Source organism: Odocoileus virginianus, chromosome 20 (genome assembly GCF_023699985.2).
Source record: "Odocoileus virginianus isolate 20LAN1187 ecotype Illinois chromosome 20, Ovbor_1.2, whole genome shotgun sequence".
NCBI lineage: Eukaryota > Metazoa > Chordata > Mammalia > Artiodactyla > Cervidae > Odocoileus > Odocoileus virginianus.
In genome coordinates, this window is record NC_069693.1 from 11,200,622 (window position 1) to 11,216,938 (window position 16,317).

Below are 16,317 nucleotides of genomic sequence, written 5' to 3' on the forward strand. Positions count from 1 at the left end.
GGGTGGGGGTGGGGGTAGACAGAGCCAGGGCACAGAGCTGACATCCAGGCAGCACCTCCCATAAGGATACAGGCGTGCCTCATTTTACTGCACTTCACAGATACTGTGTTTTTTACATATTGAAGGTCTGTGGCAATCTTGTGTCAAGCAAATCTATTGTTACAATTTTTCAAAGCAAGACACAAACTTGCTTTGTGTCTCTTGTGTTATATTTTGGTAATTCTTGTGATATTTCAAACCTTTTCATTATTATTGTATTTGTTATGATGATCTGTGATCTTTGATGTTAGTGCTATAACTCACTGAAGGCTCAGATGGTGGTTGGCATTTTTTTAGCAACAAAGCAATTTAAGATTAAGGTATGTAGGGACTTTCCCCAGTGGTTCAGTGGTTAAGCCTCCGAACTCCCACTGCAAGCGGCAAGGGTTTGATCCCTGGCTGAGAAACTAAGATCCCACTTGCCATGATGTGGCCAAATTTAAAAAATAGATAGCTAAAATTAAGGTATCTAAATTGTTTTTAAAGATATAATGCTGTTGCATACTTAGTACACTACAGTGCAGTGTAAACACAACTTCTTTATTTTTGTTTGTTTTTATGTTTCTGTTTGTTTATTTTGGCCCCACTGCATAGCATGTGGGATCTTAGATGGAACCTGGGCCCCTGCAGAGGAAGCATGGAGTCTTAACCATTGGACTGTCAGGGAAGTCCTAAACATAACTTTTATATGCACTGAGAAACCCCAAAATGCATGTGACTCACTTTGTTGCATTATACACTTTATCGTGTTGGTCTGGAATCAAATGTGCAGTGTCTCCCAGGTATGCCTGTGTTGTTGTTTATCACTGTTGAGTCACTAAAGTTGTGTCCAACTCTTTGCAATCCCAAGGACTGTAGCCTGCCAGAGTCCTCTGTCCATGGGATTCTCCAGGCAAGAATACTGGAGTGGATTGTCATTTCCTTCTCCAGGGGATCTTCCCGACCCAGGGATCCAACCCGCATCTCCTGCATTGGCAGGCGGGTTCTTTACCATGAGTCGCCAGGGAAGCCCCATGCCTGTATACCCATTGTTAAAATAGTGAAATAATTCTGCATTCATTCAGGATTAGCTACTGCCCTGAGCACTCCCAACTCCCACTTCTCCTTTAGACCCCCCAAATCTTCCCCCAGAGCAGTAACTAAAGGGTTAGAGCCGGGCACGTAATCTTGCAGTAGTGGCACCTTGATTGGTTAACATCCTGCCATACCAGTTGTTCAAAATTTTTCTTAACTTTTTCTTAAAGTATTACCTGCAAAAATCACAAGCGAGCAGCTCAATGGATTTTCGTGAACCAAACACAACAGTATGTGTCACTAACACCCACGTCAAGAACAGACTGACCTGTCCTTTCAGGGGTGGCACTTTCCTGACTTTTCTTACCCCAGATTAGTCTTTTCTGTTTGGGGATGGAATCACATACTATGTTCTCTTTAGTGTCTGGCTTCTTTCACTTCACATAGTATCTATGAAATAACTGTAATGCAGTTGTTGTATGTTGTTGCTATTCTTGTTTAGTTGCTAAGTCATGTCCAACTCTTTGAGACCCCTGGACTGTAAGCTGCCAGGCTCCTCTGTCCATGGGATTTCCCAGGCAAGAATACTAGAGTGGGTTGCCATTTCCTTCTCCAGGGGATCTTTCTGACCCAGGGATGGAACTCACGTCTCCTGCATTGGCAGGTGGGTGCTTTACCACTGAGCCACCAGGGAAGCCCAGCAGCTGTGTGTAGTTGGGTTTATTCATTTTCACGTGTAGCAATTGTTCTCCAATTTATTAGCCCCAGGACCTTTTTATATTCTTAAAATTATTGAGACTTGAAAAAAGTTTTCTTTTATGTGGGTTGTCTACACAGCAATATTTACTGTGTTCAGGATGAAAACTGATATGATTTCCTTTTTTCACTTTTGGCCGCACCACAAAGGATTTTATTAACAATTCCCCAACCAGAGATTGAACCCGAGCCCCCTGCAGTGGAATCTCAGGGTCTTCACCACTGGATCACCAGGGAAGTCCCCCAGATAAATTTTCAAAACATAAGAATACACAAGCACATCAGTCAACAGAAGGATGACATCATCACATATTTGGAAGCCTTTGGAAAATTCTGAGGAGCACTTGCAAGAGAAGGAGGGTGTGAAAGGGCAAATGACGTCTTGGTATTATTATGAAAATAGTTTTGACCTCATGGACCCCCTGCAAAGGTCTCGGGGACCTCTGGGGACTTGGATCACACTTGGAGAACTGCTGCTGCATGTTATTCCCATTAGATTGCTGTGACCTCCTCACTTCCTCTTCCTTCTCCTCTGCAACAAATGTCTTTCCCAGCCCCTTCCGGTATCTCCCTGGGGCTCCTGGCAGTCTTCTCCCTGGGTGCTAACTCTAGAAGAGGCCTACTCTGTCCCCTCCCCCTTTTTTTTCTGGATCTGTTTTCCCAACTGGAGAGAAGAAGAAATTTGACTAGGTGGCTCCTGAAGTCCCTTCTTAGCTGAGACCCTCCATAAATGCTACAATCCTCTAACACAGAGTCTATCACAGTGCTAAGATTCTATGATTTTTAAGATCCTAAGAGTCTATCAAGTGTTAGTTGCTCAATTATGTCTGACTCTTTGCGACCCTATAGCCTGTAACCCTCCAGGCTCCTCTGCCCATGGGATTCTCCCAGCAAGAATACTGGAGTGGGTTGCCATTCCTTCTCCAGGGGATCTTCCTGACCCAGGGATTGAATCTGGTTCTCCTACATTGCAGGCAGCTTCTTTACCATCTGAGCCACCAGGGGAGCCTTAAGAGTTTGTAGCACTGGATTATAATTTTTTAGGCCAATTATAAATTGCACATCCTCTCGCACATCCTCTACTTCCAAGAGGCAGTTCAGAGGATGAACTTGAGAGTGGAACTGCCTGGGTGTGAACCTCAGCTCTCCAACTTACAAACTGTGTGGCTTCCAGTAAGTTACTTAGCCACTCTGTGCCACAGCCTCCTCACTGGTGGTGGGGAGGATAATGTGCCTACCTCACTGGGTTGTCGTGGGGATTAAATGAAGTGACACGTGTTGAAGCTTAAAGCAGCACCTGTGGGACTTCCCTGGTGGCCCAGTGGTTAAGAATCCACTTTCCACTGCAGGGGACATGGGTTCGATCCCTGCTTCAGGAAGATCCCACGTGCCTCAGGGCAGCTAAGGCCACGTACCGCTGCTACTGAAGCCCATGCACCCGAAAGCCTGTGTTCCGCCACAAGAGAAGCCACTGCAACCAGAAGCCCTCAGACCACAACTAGAGAGTAGCCTGCACTCACTGCAACTAGAGAAAGCCCTTGAGCAGCAATGAAGACCCAGTATAGCCAGTAAATAAATAAACAATTTTAAAAAAGGAACAGTAGTAGTCACAGAGGAAGTGTTAGGGTTGGCTATTACCATCAGCATTGTAATCATCTCATCATGGGCAATTTTTCATTTCCATCATCATCATGTTTATCATCTTCATCATCATCATTACACGGTTCTAAGAGCCTATGACTCAGAGTTTGGCCTTTCTAAAATTTATTGTGTCTAAGATTCAATTATTCTAAAGTCGTGTGTGGTCCCACAGTCCTGTTGTTCTTAGGGTCTGTGGTGCTAATATTCCAAGGCCTTCAGAAATTGTTGGTTCACGCATCTGCAGAAGCCCAGCAGGCCCAACACTCAATACTTCTTACCCCAAACCCAGGCAGGGAGGCATGGGGCTCACTTACAGGTGGCTTCAGTGGTCCTCCGACTGTAGGACTTGCGAACACGGTACCTGACCACCAGCTCGCCCCTCTCCACGGTTGGCTGAAACACCTCTCTAGGGGGGTACAGAGAGGAGGTGAGGGCAGGGCAGTGACGTGGAACCTCCTGCACTTCCACGAGCAGTGGAAGCAAGCGCCATCCCAACCCCCAGACCTGCCGGCCCTCTCCTCCAATGTCTGCTGAGCGCCTCTGCTGCCTCCTGCCTTCCATTCACTCCCCAGATGCTTGTCCTCGTTCTGATTCTTGGTACTCTCTCCTCCTGTGCCAGCTCCCCGCCTCCAGCCTCTCTACCCCAGTCCAGGTCAGTCCCAACTTACCCGTAGCGGGTCTCCTTCTTCCGCCGGTGGAAGAGGAACAGGGCCAGGATGAGGACACAGGCGGCTGCCACCACTGCTCCCAGCAGTACATACCACCAGGGCCACGAGAAGGCGGGGACTGGGGGTTCACTCACTGTCGGGGGGTACGCGGGACAGGTCATGGTGGAGATCTTGGTTCCTTGGGCCCCCAGGGGGGTGGTGTTGAAGGGAGGCAGGTGTAGGTACATTGGGTGATGGACAGGGCTGGAAGGGGCATGCGATGGATACGAAAGGAGTGGACACTGGAGGAGGAGTGTGAGGGGATGTCCCTGGTGGTCCAGTGGTTGAGAATCCACCTTGCAATGCAGGGGATTCGGGTTTGATCCCAGATCAGGGAACTGAGGGGCTTTTCTGGTGGCTCACTGGTAAAAAGAGTCCGCCTGCAATGCAGGAGGTGCAGGAGACATGGGTCTGATCTCTGGGATCAGGAAGATTCCCTGGAGGAGGGCATGGCAACCCACTCCAGTATTCTTGCCGGAAGAATCCCATGGACAGAGGAATCTGGTGGGCTATGGTCCATAGGGTCGCAAAGAGTTGGACATGACTGACACGATTGAGCACACATGCAGGCATAGGAAACTAAGATCCCACATGCTTAGGAGCAACTAAGCCCGTGCGCCATGTCTACTGAGCCTAGGTGCTCTGGAGCCCACGTGTTGCAACTAGAGAGTCCGCGAGCCACAAGAAAAGATCCTGCATGATGTAACTAAGACCTGACGCAGCCAAATAAATAATTTTTTTTTTGAAGGAGGAGTATGAAACTCCTAGGATGAGTGTGGTGAGTGCAAAGTGGGATGGATACCTGGGGAGTGGGCAATGAGTGTGGAAGGAGTGTGGGATGGGAGTGAGAGATTGTGCGGGATGGGCTGTGAGAATGTAAGGAGGGCTGGAGGAGCATGGGAGGGCCGGAAGTAAATCTCAAGTGGGGTACCCGTGTGTGACGACTATGCAAGGAAGGGGAACTTGGGTGTGGAAAACAGTTGAGCAGGGAGAGAATGTATGCAGTGTTATGACAGCTGCACAAGGCATGTGCAATGGATATGCAAGGAGTTGGAGGCTCCAGGGACCAACAGCCAAGGGACATTTTTGAGGAGTATGTGATGACTATGAAAGTGTGTTTGTTTTTTTTTTTTGGCAACTCTTTGCAGCTTTTGGGATTTTAGTTCCCTGACTAGGGGTTGAACCCACGCCCTCAGCAGTGAAAGCACTGACTCCTTACCACTGGACTGCCAGGGAATTCCTTGGAAGGGCTTTCATAAAGCAAGGGATGAGAGTGGAATAAATGTGCAAAGGGACATGGTGTGCAAAGGAGTGTGTAAACAGTGCCAGATGAGTATTTGAGGAATTGGGAGTATGTGAGGATTCAAGGAGTATCCAAGAAGTTTTAGATACAAGGTAGGGGCAGTGATTTGTAAGGATGTAACTTTGGTGTGAGAAGAGTGTACAATGAGTGTGCAAAGGATATGGGAGGGGAAGATGAGCATGAGATGGATGAAGGATATGCAAAAAGGTGGGAGTGAGTGTGTAAGGAATGGAGGATGAGTGTGTGTTGAGTGTACCAAGAGTTTGCTGTGGTATGTGCAGAAAGTGGGCATGGGTTAGGATTAACTCGAGGTGAGGGAATACTGTGTAAGGAGTGTGGAGTGAGTGTGCAAGGAGAGTTGCAGAATGTGGGATCGTGTAGATTGAAAGTCTTTCAGTGCCTGCAATGTGGGATGCATGGTGAGTGTGCAAAAAGTATCAGTTTGTGAATGAGACGTGTGAGTGTGCATTGGGTTTGGGAAGCCCGTGAGAAGAAGAGGGGTTATAATGGGATGAATGTGAAAGGAGGGTGGGGTTAGTGTGGAAAGGGTATGCAAACAAATGCAAGAAAACATGTAAGGAATATTTAAGGATAGTGGTTACAAGTAGGAGGAATATTTGGAGAAATATTTGAGGAAGATGAATATGAAGGGGATAACTCATCTCTCTGTCCCTCTACCTATCTATTCATCTATCCACCCACCTATTTATTCATTCATCCACTCATCTACCCATTCATTCATCCATCCATCACCTACCCATTCATTCATCCATCCACCCATTCATTAATCCGTCCACCACCCACTCATTCATTCATCTGTCCACCACTCAGCCACACATTCATTCATTCGTCCATCTACACATCCATTCATTCGTCAGTCCACCCATCCACCTATCCACCCATCATTCACCAAGTACCCACAGTGCTCTGGGCCACTCCAGGCCCTTCCATCAAGGACCACACAAAACCAAGAAGCAGAGGATTAGAGTGATGAGTCTGAGGAACATGAAAGGGATGTGCAAAGAGAACGTGCGGTGATGGGGCCCTCACTGGGCCTTGGGGGAAGGGAGAGCAGGAGAAGGGGTGTGAAAGCCCTTACCCAGCTGGTGGATTGGCTGTCCTTGTCCTGCGAGGAGAAAGGACGGAGGGAGGACATGCTCAGAGAGACTGGTAAGACACGGGATAGAGGGAGTGAGGCTCTCAGGAAGCTTCCAGGTGGGAATGGAGCCTAGACTGGGGTAACGCCAAAAGGTACAAGGAGCAAGTCACGGGCATCTGGGATAGACGTGGTCCCTGTGGGGAGGCTGAGGGAGGCTGAGCAAGGCTTTGCAGTTACCTGGGCGCCAGGGCTCCAGGGGCACAGGGAGGCTCCAGGGTCCATCCCCAGCGGCGGTGTAGGCTGCCACACACACCGTCAGGTTGGGCACAGGCCCCTCCCCTCGCAGCTCCAGGGTCACCTCTCGCTTTAGCCCTACGTCCATCAGCACCTAGGATGTGCAAATAGGGCATCAGAGTAGAGCTCCAGCCCCAGCGCTTAAGCCCTCACCCTCAGCCTCAACTCCCCATCTTTCTCAAAGCCCGCTCTAAATCGCCAGCCCCTCATCCCCTACCTCTTCCTACCCTTCGTCTCCCATCCCCTATCCTGTCCTCTCCTTTCTGTTCTCTACCCCTCCACTCATTAAAATATCAGCTTCACCAGGTCTAGGACTGTCTTCTTCACTGCCATGTACATCCTCAGGTCCTAGCACAAGGAGGCGTGGAACACAGTACTGTTGTTGAAAGAACCGAATTCTCATCTTTGTCCTCTCATCCCTCCATCCCCTTCTAATTCCTCACTCTTTCTCCCAACCATCTCTCCATCCCAGGGTGCTGCTTGCTCAGATAGTACCTTCATGTTAATTAGAAAGAGACACTCCTTCCTCAACGTGCTATGCAACTATCTGCTGTCCTAGCAAATATGTCTACTGAAATGTTTTGTACATGATTCACAAATTGTTGTTCAGTTGCTCAGTTGTGTCCAACTCTGCGATCCCATGGACTGCAGCATGCCAGGCTTCCATATCCTTCACCATCTCCCATAGCTTGCTCAAACTCATGTCCATTGAGTCAGTGATGCCATCCAACCATTTCATCCTCTGTCATCCCCTTCTCCTCCTGCCTTTCATCTTTCCCAGCATCAGGGTCTTTTCTAATGAGTCGGCTCTTTGCATCAAGTGGCCAAAGTATTAGAGCTTCAGCTTCAGCATCAGTCCTTCCAATGAATATTCAGTGTTGATTTCCTTTAGGATTGACTGGTTTCATCTTGCAGTCCAAGAGATGCTCAAGAGTCTTCTTCAACACCACAGTTCTAGGATTCATAAACAGCCATCCCCTAACTCTCTCCTGGGGGCTTCCCAGGTAGCTCGATGGTAAAGAATAGCCTGCCAATGCAGGAGACGCAGGTTGATCCCTGGGTTGGGAAGATCCCCTGGAGAAGGAAATGACAGTGCACCCCAGTATTCTTGTCTGGAGAATCCCGTGGACAGGGAGCCAGTGGGCTACCATCCATGGGGTCGTAAAGAGTCAGACATGACTGAGCGACTGAGCATGCACACACGCTACCCTCTCATGGTCTCCTTTACCTGCCCCAGAACGTGCTCTTCTAGCACAGGGTGATCACATCCTACGCAACCTGCTCAACTGTCCATGTCTGCCTTGTCATCTTCTACTCCCCAGTCCCCTCCTCTACAGCTACTCCGCCCCAGCCCAGCCAGCAGCACCCACCTCGGCCGTATCCTGACCTCGATAGGCCAGTCGGTACCCTAACAGGGTGCCCTGCAGCGGTGCCCTTGGCTCCTGCCAGCGCACAAGGGCTTGGCTCCCATTCCGCATGGCGCTAACATTCTCAGGAGGGCCCAGGGGCACTGGAGGACAGGGAAAAGGGGAAGCTGGCACCCCCACCTCTTCCTGACCCCCTCCCCTCTTCCCAAGGAGTAGGGGCAGGGTGCAAAGGACAAGTATGCGGGCAACTGGTGCAGGTCTCCTGTGAGCAGGAGCACAGGGATGAGATCCGGGAGAGATGCCAGTTGGGGATGGGACAGGAGGGAGATTGAAGCCACATGGGGTATACAGGTGAGAGGAGATGCTGGGGGTCATGCTGATGTACGCAAGGGTCAGCGGGGCAGTGGACGATGTCTCCCTGCCACCAGTCCCTTCTTACCTCCTTCCGGTGTCTCCACGGGAAGCCAGTGGGTCCAGGGTGAGGGGCCCTGGCTACTGACACAGGCCACCCGGAGGTGGTAAGGGGTGTGAGGACGGAGGCTGCCCAGCCGCAGTTGATGAGGGGGAACAGACGCTTGTAAGGTGAGGGGCTCCTCTGGGGGGTCTGGCTCTCCCAGCCAGGCGCCCACCCCGTCGTCTGACAGCACAGCCTGGGGAGAGGGAGGGGGTGTGAGGACAGGGTGGCCACGTCAACACTCAAAGCGGTCAGCTCTCAATGGTAGTGATCCTGGTGTGATGACACAACTTTGCAAGGATGTGTGTGTGTGTGTCGACTCCATGTTTTTGCAACACAGGCACCTGGGTTTGCAAAGCGAAGAGGCCACCCAGCTCCACAATGTGGCTTTGCCATCAGTTGCAAAAGCCACTTCCAACAAGACTTTCTCTCTCTGAGCCTGTTTCCTCATCTGGAAAATAGAGGCTTAGAGGAGCAAATGCCTTCCAGGGCTGCTTAAAGGTTCAATGTAAGGGACTTCCTGGCGGTCCAGTGGTTAGGACTCTGCTTCCACTGCAGGCACAGTTTTGACCACCAGGGAGCTAAGATCCCGAATGCCATGTGGCATGGCCATACAAAAAAATTAAGTGCAGGACAGCTGGACAGGGCATGGCAGGTGGTCAGCATCAATAATAACGACATTCAACCACAGGCAAATCAATGTCCCACAAGAGAAGTCAGAGGAGGGAATTCCCTTGTGGCCCAGTGGTTAGGACTCTGTGCTTTCACTGCCGAGGGCCCAGGTTCAATCCCTGGTTGGGGAACTAAGATCCCACAAGCCTCCCATAGCTAAAAAACAAGTCAGAAGAGTGGGCATCTCTGCGGGGTGAGGGAACCTTCAACAACTGGGAAGTGTCTGTATCTTGATTCAGAGGGTGGTCACATTGGTTAAACAATCTAGGTGTACACCAAAGATTATCAACATCATATATCTTAATTAAAAAACATAGAAAAGGACTTCCAAGGTGCTCCAGTGGCTAAGACTCTGTGCTCCCAATGCAGGGGCATCGAACCAGGGTTCGATCCCTGGTCAGGGAACTAGATCCCATGTGCTGCAACTAAGACCCAATGCAGCCAGAGAAATAATTTTTTTTTAAAGCAAAGTCTTTTACAAACCTAAACTCATTTGACCCTCACTTTAGCTGTGCATTGTAAGTATGTGCTGTGTGTATGCCCATTATACAGATGAAAGCACTGAGGATTGGAGAGTTGGAATCACTGATCCGAGGACACTAGCTTGTCACTGATGAAACTGGGACCTGAACCCATCCTATCTTCAAAACCTTTGCCCTACTGACAATAAGAAGGTCCTTTTAAGAACATCAGTAATGGTAATAATACTCTTCTGTCCAGAGATGCACTGCATCTTAGTGCTGAAGAGCACAGATACTGGATCTGGGATTCAAATCCAGCCTCTCCTACTCCCTAGTCCTGTGCCTCCGTTTCTTCATCTGAAAAATGGGATAACAACAGTGTTTCCCTTCTTCACAGGATGAACTGAAGTGACACCCTGTAAGCATGTAGAAAAGTGTCTGTGCAGGGTTTCTCTGGTGGTCCAGTGGTTAAGAATCCACCTTGCGATGAAGGGGACGTGGATTCGATCTTGGGTCTGGGAATATTCCACACGCCATGGGGATGTGCACCACAGTGCCTGCACTGTGGAGCCCCCGCGTTGTGACTACTGAAACTCACGTGCGCTACCGCCCGTGCTCCACAGCAAGAGAAGCCACCGCAATGAGAAGCCCACACGCTGCAACTCGAGCGCAGCCCCCGAGGAAGCCCATGCCCAGCAACAAGGACTCAGCACAGCCAAAAATAAATAAATATTTAAAGAAGCAAAAAGAAACAAAAAAAGAGTGTCTGTGCAGATTGAGTGTTTGTCACTGTTATTCTGTGTGTGTGAGACTGTCTGGCCACCAGTGTCAAACCCGGCACATCCTCCGCAGTGGCAAAGGCTTCTCCACCCACCTGGTCCCCAGGACTGACGCGATCGGGATGGGAGGGACCACAGCTGGGGAGGACGTCCGTACAGCCCTTCCCCACAGAACCACAAACTCGTCACAGCCCCACAGCCCACAGCCACACCGTTCAGGGGTGCTACCTTTACCCTGGGGAGCACCCAGGTGATATAACCACAACACACGCCATGCTGGGAAAGAGTTACTGCTCACAGCCAGATTCCATCTGGTCCAAACTTGGCTTGGATATTATTTGCCGTCTGATTTTTTTTTTTATCTTGGCCATGCCATGTGGTGGCTTACAGGATCTTAGTTCCCCGACCAGGGATCAAACCCTTGCCCCCTGCAGTGGAAGCATAAAGTCTTAACCACTGAACCACCAGGGAAGTCTCTGCTTTGTGATTTAGAGTGAGTGTTTTTACCTCCCTGGGTCTCTCAGTTCCTGTCTCTGGAAGATGGGCCTCGGAGAGTCTCTGTCAAGGTGAGAGGTTTACTGACTTAATGCCCATGAACTCGCTTGCCTATCCTGTCAACAGCTAACTTATTTTGAGTGCCAGGTGTGCCCCAAACACCCTGCCAAGCACATTAGTCTGGAATGAGCACCTATGGGGGTCAATTTCTTTTTTCATTCCCATTTTACAGACGGGGAAACAGAGGCCCAGAGAGATTCAGCAGCTTGCCCAAGGTCATACAGTCCCTGAGTGGGGAGACCACAGCAAGGCCAGGGGAAGAGACGACAGGAGTGGAGGAGGTGGTCTCCTTGACTGCTCTCTGACCCACACTGACTGAGCAGAAGGGGAACCTCGGCTGGGACAAAGGGGACATGGGCGCAGACTGTCAGCCTCCCCTTGCCCACCCCCACTTCTCTTTTCCTTCGCACGGCTGTGACCCTCCAACTTGAACCCTGAGCTCATGCACAGCAGGAAGTGAGACCTGGAGAAGGAAGAGGGCACACTTCTGCTTTTCTTGGGGGACACTGGATGGATGTGGGTTGGGGGTACAGCTGGCGTCTGACCTGGCATTTGAGGTCTTCCCAAATCAGCCCAGCTTCTGGGATTGAATCAGTTTTAGCCTTTCTAGCCACTGGGGAAGGCAGGTCACTTCCCTTCTCTGGGTCTCAATTTCTTATCTTGAAAATGGGAAGATGAACAGTCATTACTTTCTGGGGTTAAAATATCAAGTGAATGTGAGGTTGTCCCCAGGGCCAGGGTCTTATAAGAAAGGCAGCTCCTGTTTGATCAAGCACTGGCCCTAAATGGCCTTTCAGAAGTGACCTTTGGGTTTGGCAAGACAAGGGTTTGGATCCCACCTCTGCCACTTCCTGGCTCTGTCCTTGGGCAAGTTGCTTAACTACTCTGAAACTTAGTTTCTTTTTGAATTTTTTGGCTGCACCATATGGCATGCGGGATCTTAGTTCCCTGACCAGGGATCAAATCCATGCCCCATGTGGTGGAGAGTGAGTCTTAACCACTGGACCACCAGGAAAGTCCTTGAGCCTTAGTTTCTTCATCTGGAAAATGAGTGTATCCATAGACTCTGCTTCACAAAACACTCAAACAAGTATGTGTTAAGCTGTAACACAAGGCCCAGCACATAGTGGTTGTTGTTATTGTTTTTGTTCTTTAGTTGCGTCTGACTCTTTGTGACCCCATGGACTGTAGCCCACCAGGCTCCTCTGTCCATGGGATTTCCCAGGCAAGAATACCAGATTGGGTTGCCATTTCCTTCTCCAGGGGGTCTTCCTGGCCCAGGGATTGAACCTGTGTCTCCTGCATTGGCAGGCTGATTCTTTACTACTGAAGGAATCCTAAGGGAAACCTAAGCACAAAGTGGACACGCAATAAAAATTGGTCATTGGGAGTTTCCTGGTGGCCTAATAGTTAGGATCCTGGGCTTTCATTGCCATGGCCTGGGCTCAGTCCCTGGTCAGGGAACTGAGATCCCGAAAGCCATGCGGCACGATTGAAAAAAAAAAAAAGCTAGCCATTATTCATTATTGTCATTTCCCATCATGGGCATCGTCTCATCCTCACTTAAAACTCTCAAATCTCAGAGAACTTCAGGCCAGAACCGGATCTCGTATTTGGAGATGTGTGTTGGTTTGTTTTTCTTATTCTAGAGCAGGAGCAACTTCAGTGCAGAAGGCTGGGTCCAGCTCACCTCAATTATCAGGTATTCTTCCAGTAAACATTTCCTACCCAGGGTCTGGCCCTGCACTGGGCAGTAATGGGAACCCAGAGGTTTCCCTGGTGGTCCAGTGGTTAAGACGCCATGCTTCCACTGCAGGAAGGGGAACTAAGGTTCGATTCCTGGTCAGAGAACTAAGCTCCCACATGCTGCGTGGCAGCCAAAAAGTAAAAATAATAATAATTTTTAAACTTAAAGAAATAGTGGGGTTGAGCCAGCTCGGCCCTGCTCCTCCAAGAGCTCACAGTCCAGTGGAGAGATAGACTCATCCCCAGAGAGTGACAAGCCAGAGTGGTCAGGGATGGGACGGGAGAAGCCCAGGGGCTGTGAGCACCCAGTGGTGGAAGATGACTCTGGTCCTTGCTGTTTCAGGGTTTCTATTCTGGCTAGAATCAATATCACCGACACTAAAAAAAAACGAAAACAGCCAATAGCTTTTTGTTTGTCTTTTGCCATGCTGCTTGACTTGCAGGATCTTAGTTCCCCAATCAGGGACTGAACCCATGCCTCTGGCAGCAAAAACATGGAGTCCTAACCACTGGATGGCTAAGGAATTTCCAAAAGCACCCAACAGTTTATTGCATGCTTTCCAAGTTCCAGATACTATTTTAAGTTTGTTAAATGCAGTCACTCACTGAATTCTTACAGCCAGTCTACCAGGTAGGTACTACCGTTATGCCCATTTTACAGATGAGAGAACTGAGACCCAGGGACGTTGAGTCACCCACCCAAGCTCATGCAGCCAGCAGCTTGTTGGAGCTAGGATTTAAACCCAGGACATCTGGCCTATCCCAAGGTTCTACTGCCTCTCATCACAAGAATGGCTGGGAAAGGCTAGTTTCCCAGGGAGAGGATGAGGGATTGCGGCTCTGGGTGGAAGGACGGCTGAGACAGAGGCGAGAAAAGGCTGTGGTCTCACCTACCTGCAGAATGCAGTGGGTGAGGGGGTAGATGCCGCTCAGGCCTGGGGTCCAAGCCACCTCCAGTTCCGTCGGCTGGGTGGAAACCAAGCGGAGGTCGCGGGGCCGCTGGGGGAGCACTGTGGACAGATGAGGGGAGGGACTGATCCTGTGCCCGAAGCTCCTCACCCGGCCCTCTACCCCAGTTCTGACCCCAAGCCCATACCCTCTGACACCCGGCTCCCCAGCTCCCTGTCACCTGTGATGGTGGCCGTGCGGGATGTGGTGATTCCCTTGGCGTTGTGGGCTTCACAGGAGAAAGAAGTAGTCTTGTTCAGGCCTAGGGAGTCATGTGAGGGGGGGCCCGGTCAGAGAGGGGAAGGAGGGGGTTGGGGCCAGGCTGAGCATTGCCCCACCACGCCCCATCCCCAGGATCATTCCAGCCCCCAGTGGTGCCTGCTTGAAGGGAGTGTCAAAAAAGGAGGTAATGTATGGGGAATGCAGATCTCCACCCCCAAAGACAGGCCAGCTAACACTACTTCCACACAGACCCAACCCCCACCCAGATAGACACATGTACACATAGACACACATAGACACACACTCACACACAGATACCACAAACATACGCACCAACATAGTTATACACACAAACGTACACACTTACATACAGAAACACACATACTCATACCTAGACACAGGCAAACACACAGACATATATGCACAATCACAGACATAATCACACTGAGCCACACAGACACCTGTAGGGGCGTACACACCTATTAAACACACACTTAAGAAGCAGGCCTTCATGGGGGTGTATAAACATAGGAGTGTTTGTTCATTTACAAGCTCGGTTGTGACCAACCCCTCTCCCCCAAACTCAGTTGCTCTAGCCCCACTGTCCCTCCTGGAGTTTCTAGAAGTTACCAAGCATATTCCCACCTTGGGAACTTTGCACTTCCATTCCCTCCTCTTGGAAAAGCATTCCCACAGACATCCGCCCTCCGTCACACTCCTTACTCAGACCCCACTTTCGAGCCACTCTGTCCCTCCCCAAGCACCTTGTCGAAAATTGACATTCCCTGGTGGCTCAGCTGGTAAGTAATCTGCCCGCTATGCGGGAGACCTGGGTTCGATCCCTGGGTTTGGAAGATCCCCTAAAGAAGGGAAAGGATACTCACTCCAATATTCTCGCCTGGAGAATCCCATGGACTGTACAGTCCATGGGGTCGCAGAGTCGGACACGGCTGAGCGACTTCCGCCTCCACAGCCAGCCTCCTCCCTGCTTTACTTTCTCTGGTTCTCCTCATCACAGTATCCTTCACATGCTCCTGTGTCTCGTGTTTGCTGACTGTTGACCCAAGGGGTCAGGGGTTTCAGCCCTGCTGTATTCCCACCCCGTCCCCCTCCCTGGGGCCCAAGATGGCCTGGTACACAGTAGGCGCTCCACAAATGTTTGTTGAATGAGTGGCTGGATTGGTGTGGATACATTTGTGTACTTATGAGCATTTCAGGGTGTGTAGGTAGCAATGTGAGCATGTGTAAACCCATGCGTGAGTTCGCCGAGGAATCTTGAGTAACTTTTTGAGTGTCTGAAAGCGGGATTGCCTTCCCTTCCCCAGTGTGGTGATGGTGGGAACACAGGCAGACACACACATACACACATACACACACACACAAAGGCACATACAAGTACACAGGCAAACACAAGAGACACAGACACACAAATACAGAGACATACAACACAGAGCTATACAACGTGCACAGACACACACACACACAACGTCTGGGTGACAGGATATAAGGAGGACCAAGTCTGAAATCTGCGTGTGACTGCAGGTCTGTATCCATCTGTGTTTGTGTGTGAGTGTCTGCTGGCCTCGCGGTGTCTCCCGCCTTCGCTCTGCGCTGTGTTCGTTCCCACCACCATCAGCAACTACCCGCAGACAAAGTTTCCTTTTCTCAGGCGGCGGAGGGAGTGGACGCAGGCTAAGGCGGCGAGGCCGGATGGGGGTGGGCAAGGAAGCTCCAGGGCTCCGCTGCCCAGGCCGCGGTTCCCAGCCAAGGTCAGGGCCCGCAGCCCCCGCGGGCCCCGCCGAGGGACAGGACGGCCCGGGCGGGCTGCCCGGGGAGGTGGGGGGGGGGGCGCGGCGGGAAGCCTGGGTCCCCTCCAGGCAGTTGGCACGTGGGGGCCCCCGTCAGGGTCACCGCGCGGGAGCCCGCGCTGCCCGCCGCCGGGAAGGAGCCCGCGGGCGGGAGGGGGTCTGGACCCGGGTCCCGGTTCTGACCGCAGCATTCCTGCCCCCGCGTGAGTCACCCCAGCGGGCCCCCCCGCACTTCCGGCCGGCCGAGATCCCCCTAGCCAGGCCCCAGCGGCCCGCACCTTGAGGGAGGGAGGGAGCCAGGGCGAAGGGGCCTGGGACCCCCTCCCTCCAGGCGGGCTCTCCGGCCAGATGTGCTTTCCAGATGTACCGGCCCTCCCCCACCCCGGAGCGCAGTTCGCTTTTTCCGAGGGAACGGGAGGGATGGAAGCGGAGAGAGAGGGGGCACGCCCTGA

At 51.1% G+C, this 16,317-nt stretch overlaps 1 protein-coding gene and 1 non-coding gene across 3 annotated transcripts in view; one reads left to right on the forward strand and one right to left on the reverse strand.

Moving 5' to 3' along the window:
* AXL (AXL receptor tyrosine kinase) overlaps positions 1–16,317 on the reverse strand; it is a 34,696-nt gene that overhangs the window by 12,221 nt on the left and 6,158 nt on the right. The window contains exons 5-12 of one of the 2 annotated variants that reach the window (XM_020900356.2): positions 14,017–14,097; positions 13,782–13,897; positions 8,660–8,870; positions 8,224–8,363; positions 6,797–6,947; positions 6,560–6,586; positions 4,119–4,251; positions 3,765–3,856 (exon numbers count right to left, since the gene is read on the reverse strand). In XM_020900356.2, coding sequence (XP_020756015.2) covers positions 3,765–3,856; positions 4,119–4,251; positions 6,560–6,586; positions 6,797–6,947; positions 8,224–8,363; positions 8,660–8,870; positions 13,782–13,897; positions 14,017–14,097 — 951 coding nt within the window. The remainder of the gene's footprint in view (positions 1–3,764; positions 3,857–4,118; positions 4,252–6,559; positions 6,587–6,796; positions 6,948–8,223; positions 8,364–8,659; positions 8,871–13,781; positions 13,898–14,016; positions 14,098–16,317) is intronic. The other variant, XM_070450822.1, reaches the window with a different exon arrangement.
* Positions 9,405–9,477, forward strand: TRNAE-UUC (transfer RNA glutamic acid (anticodon UUC)). Its single transcript has one exon. It is a non-coding gene; the product is annotated as a tRNA-Glu (tRNA).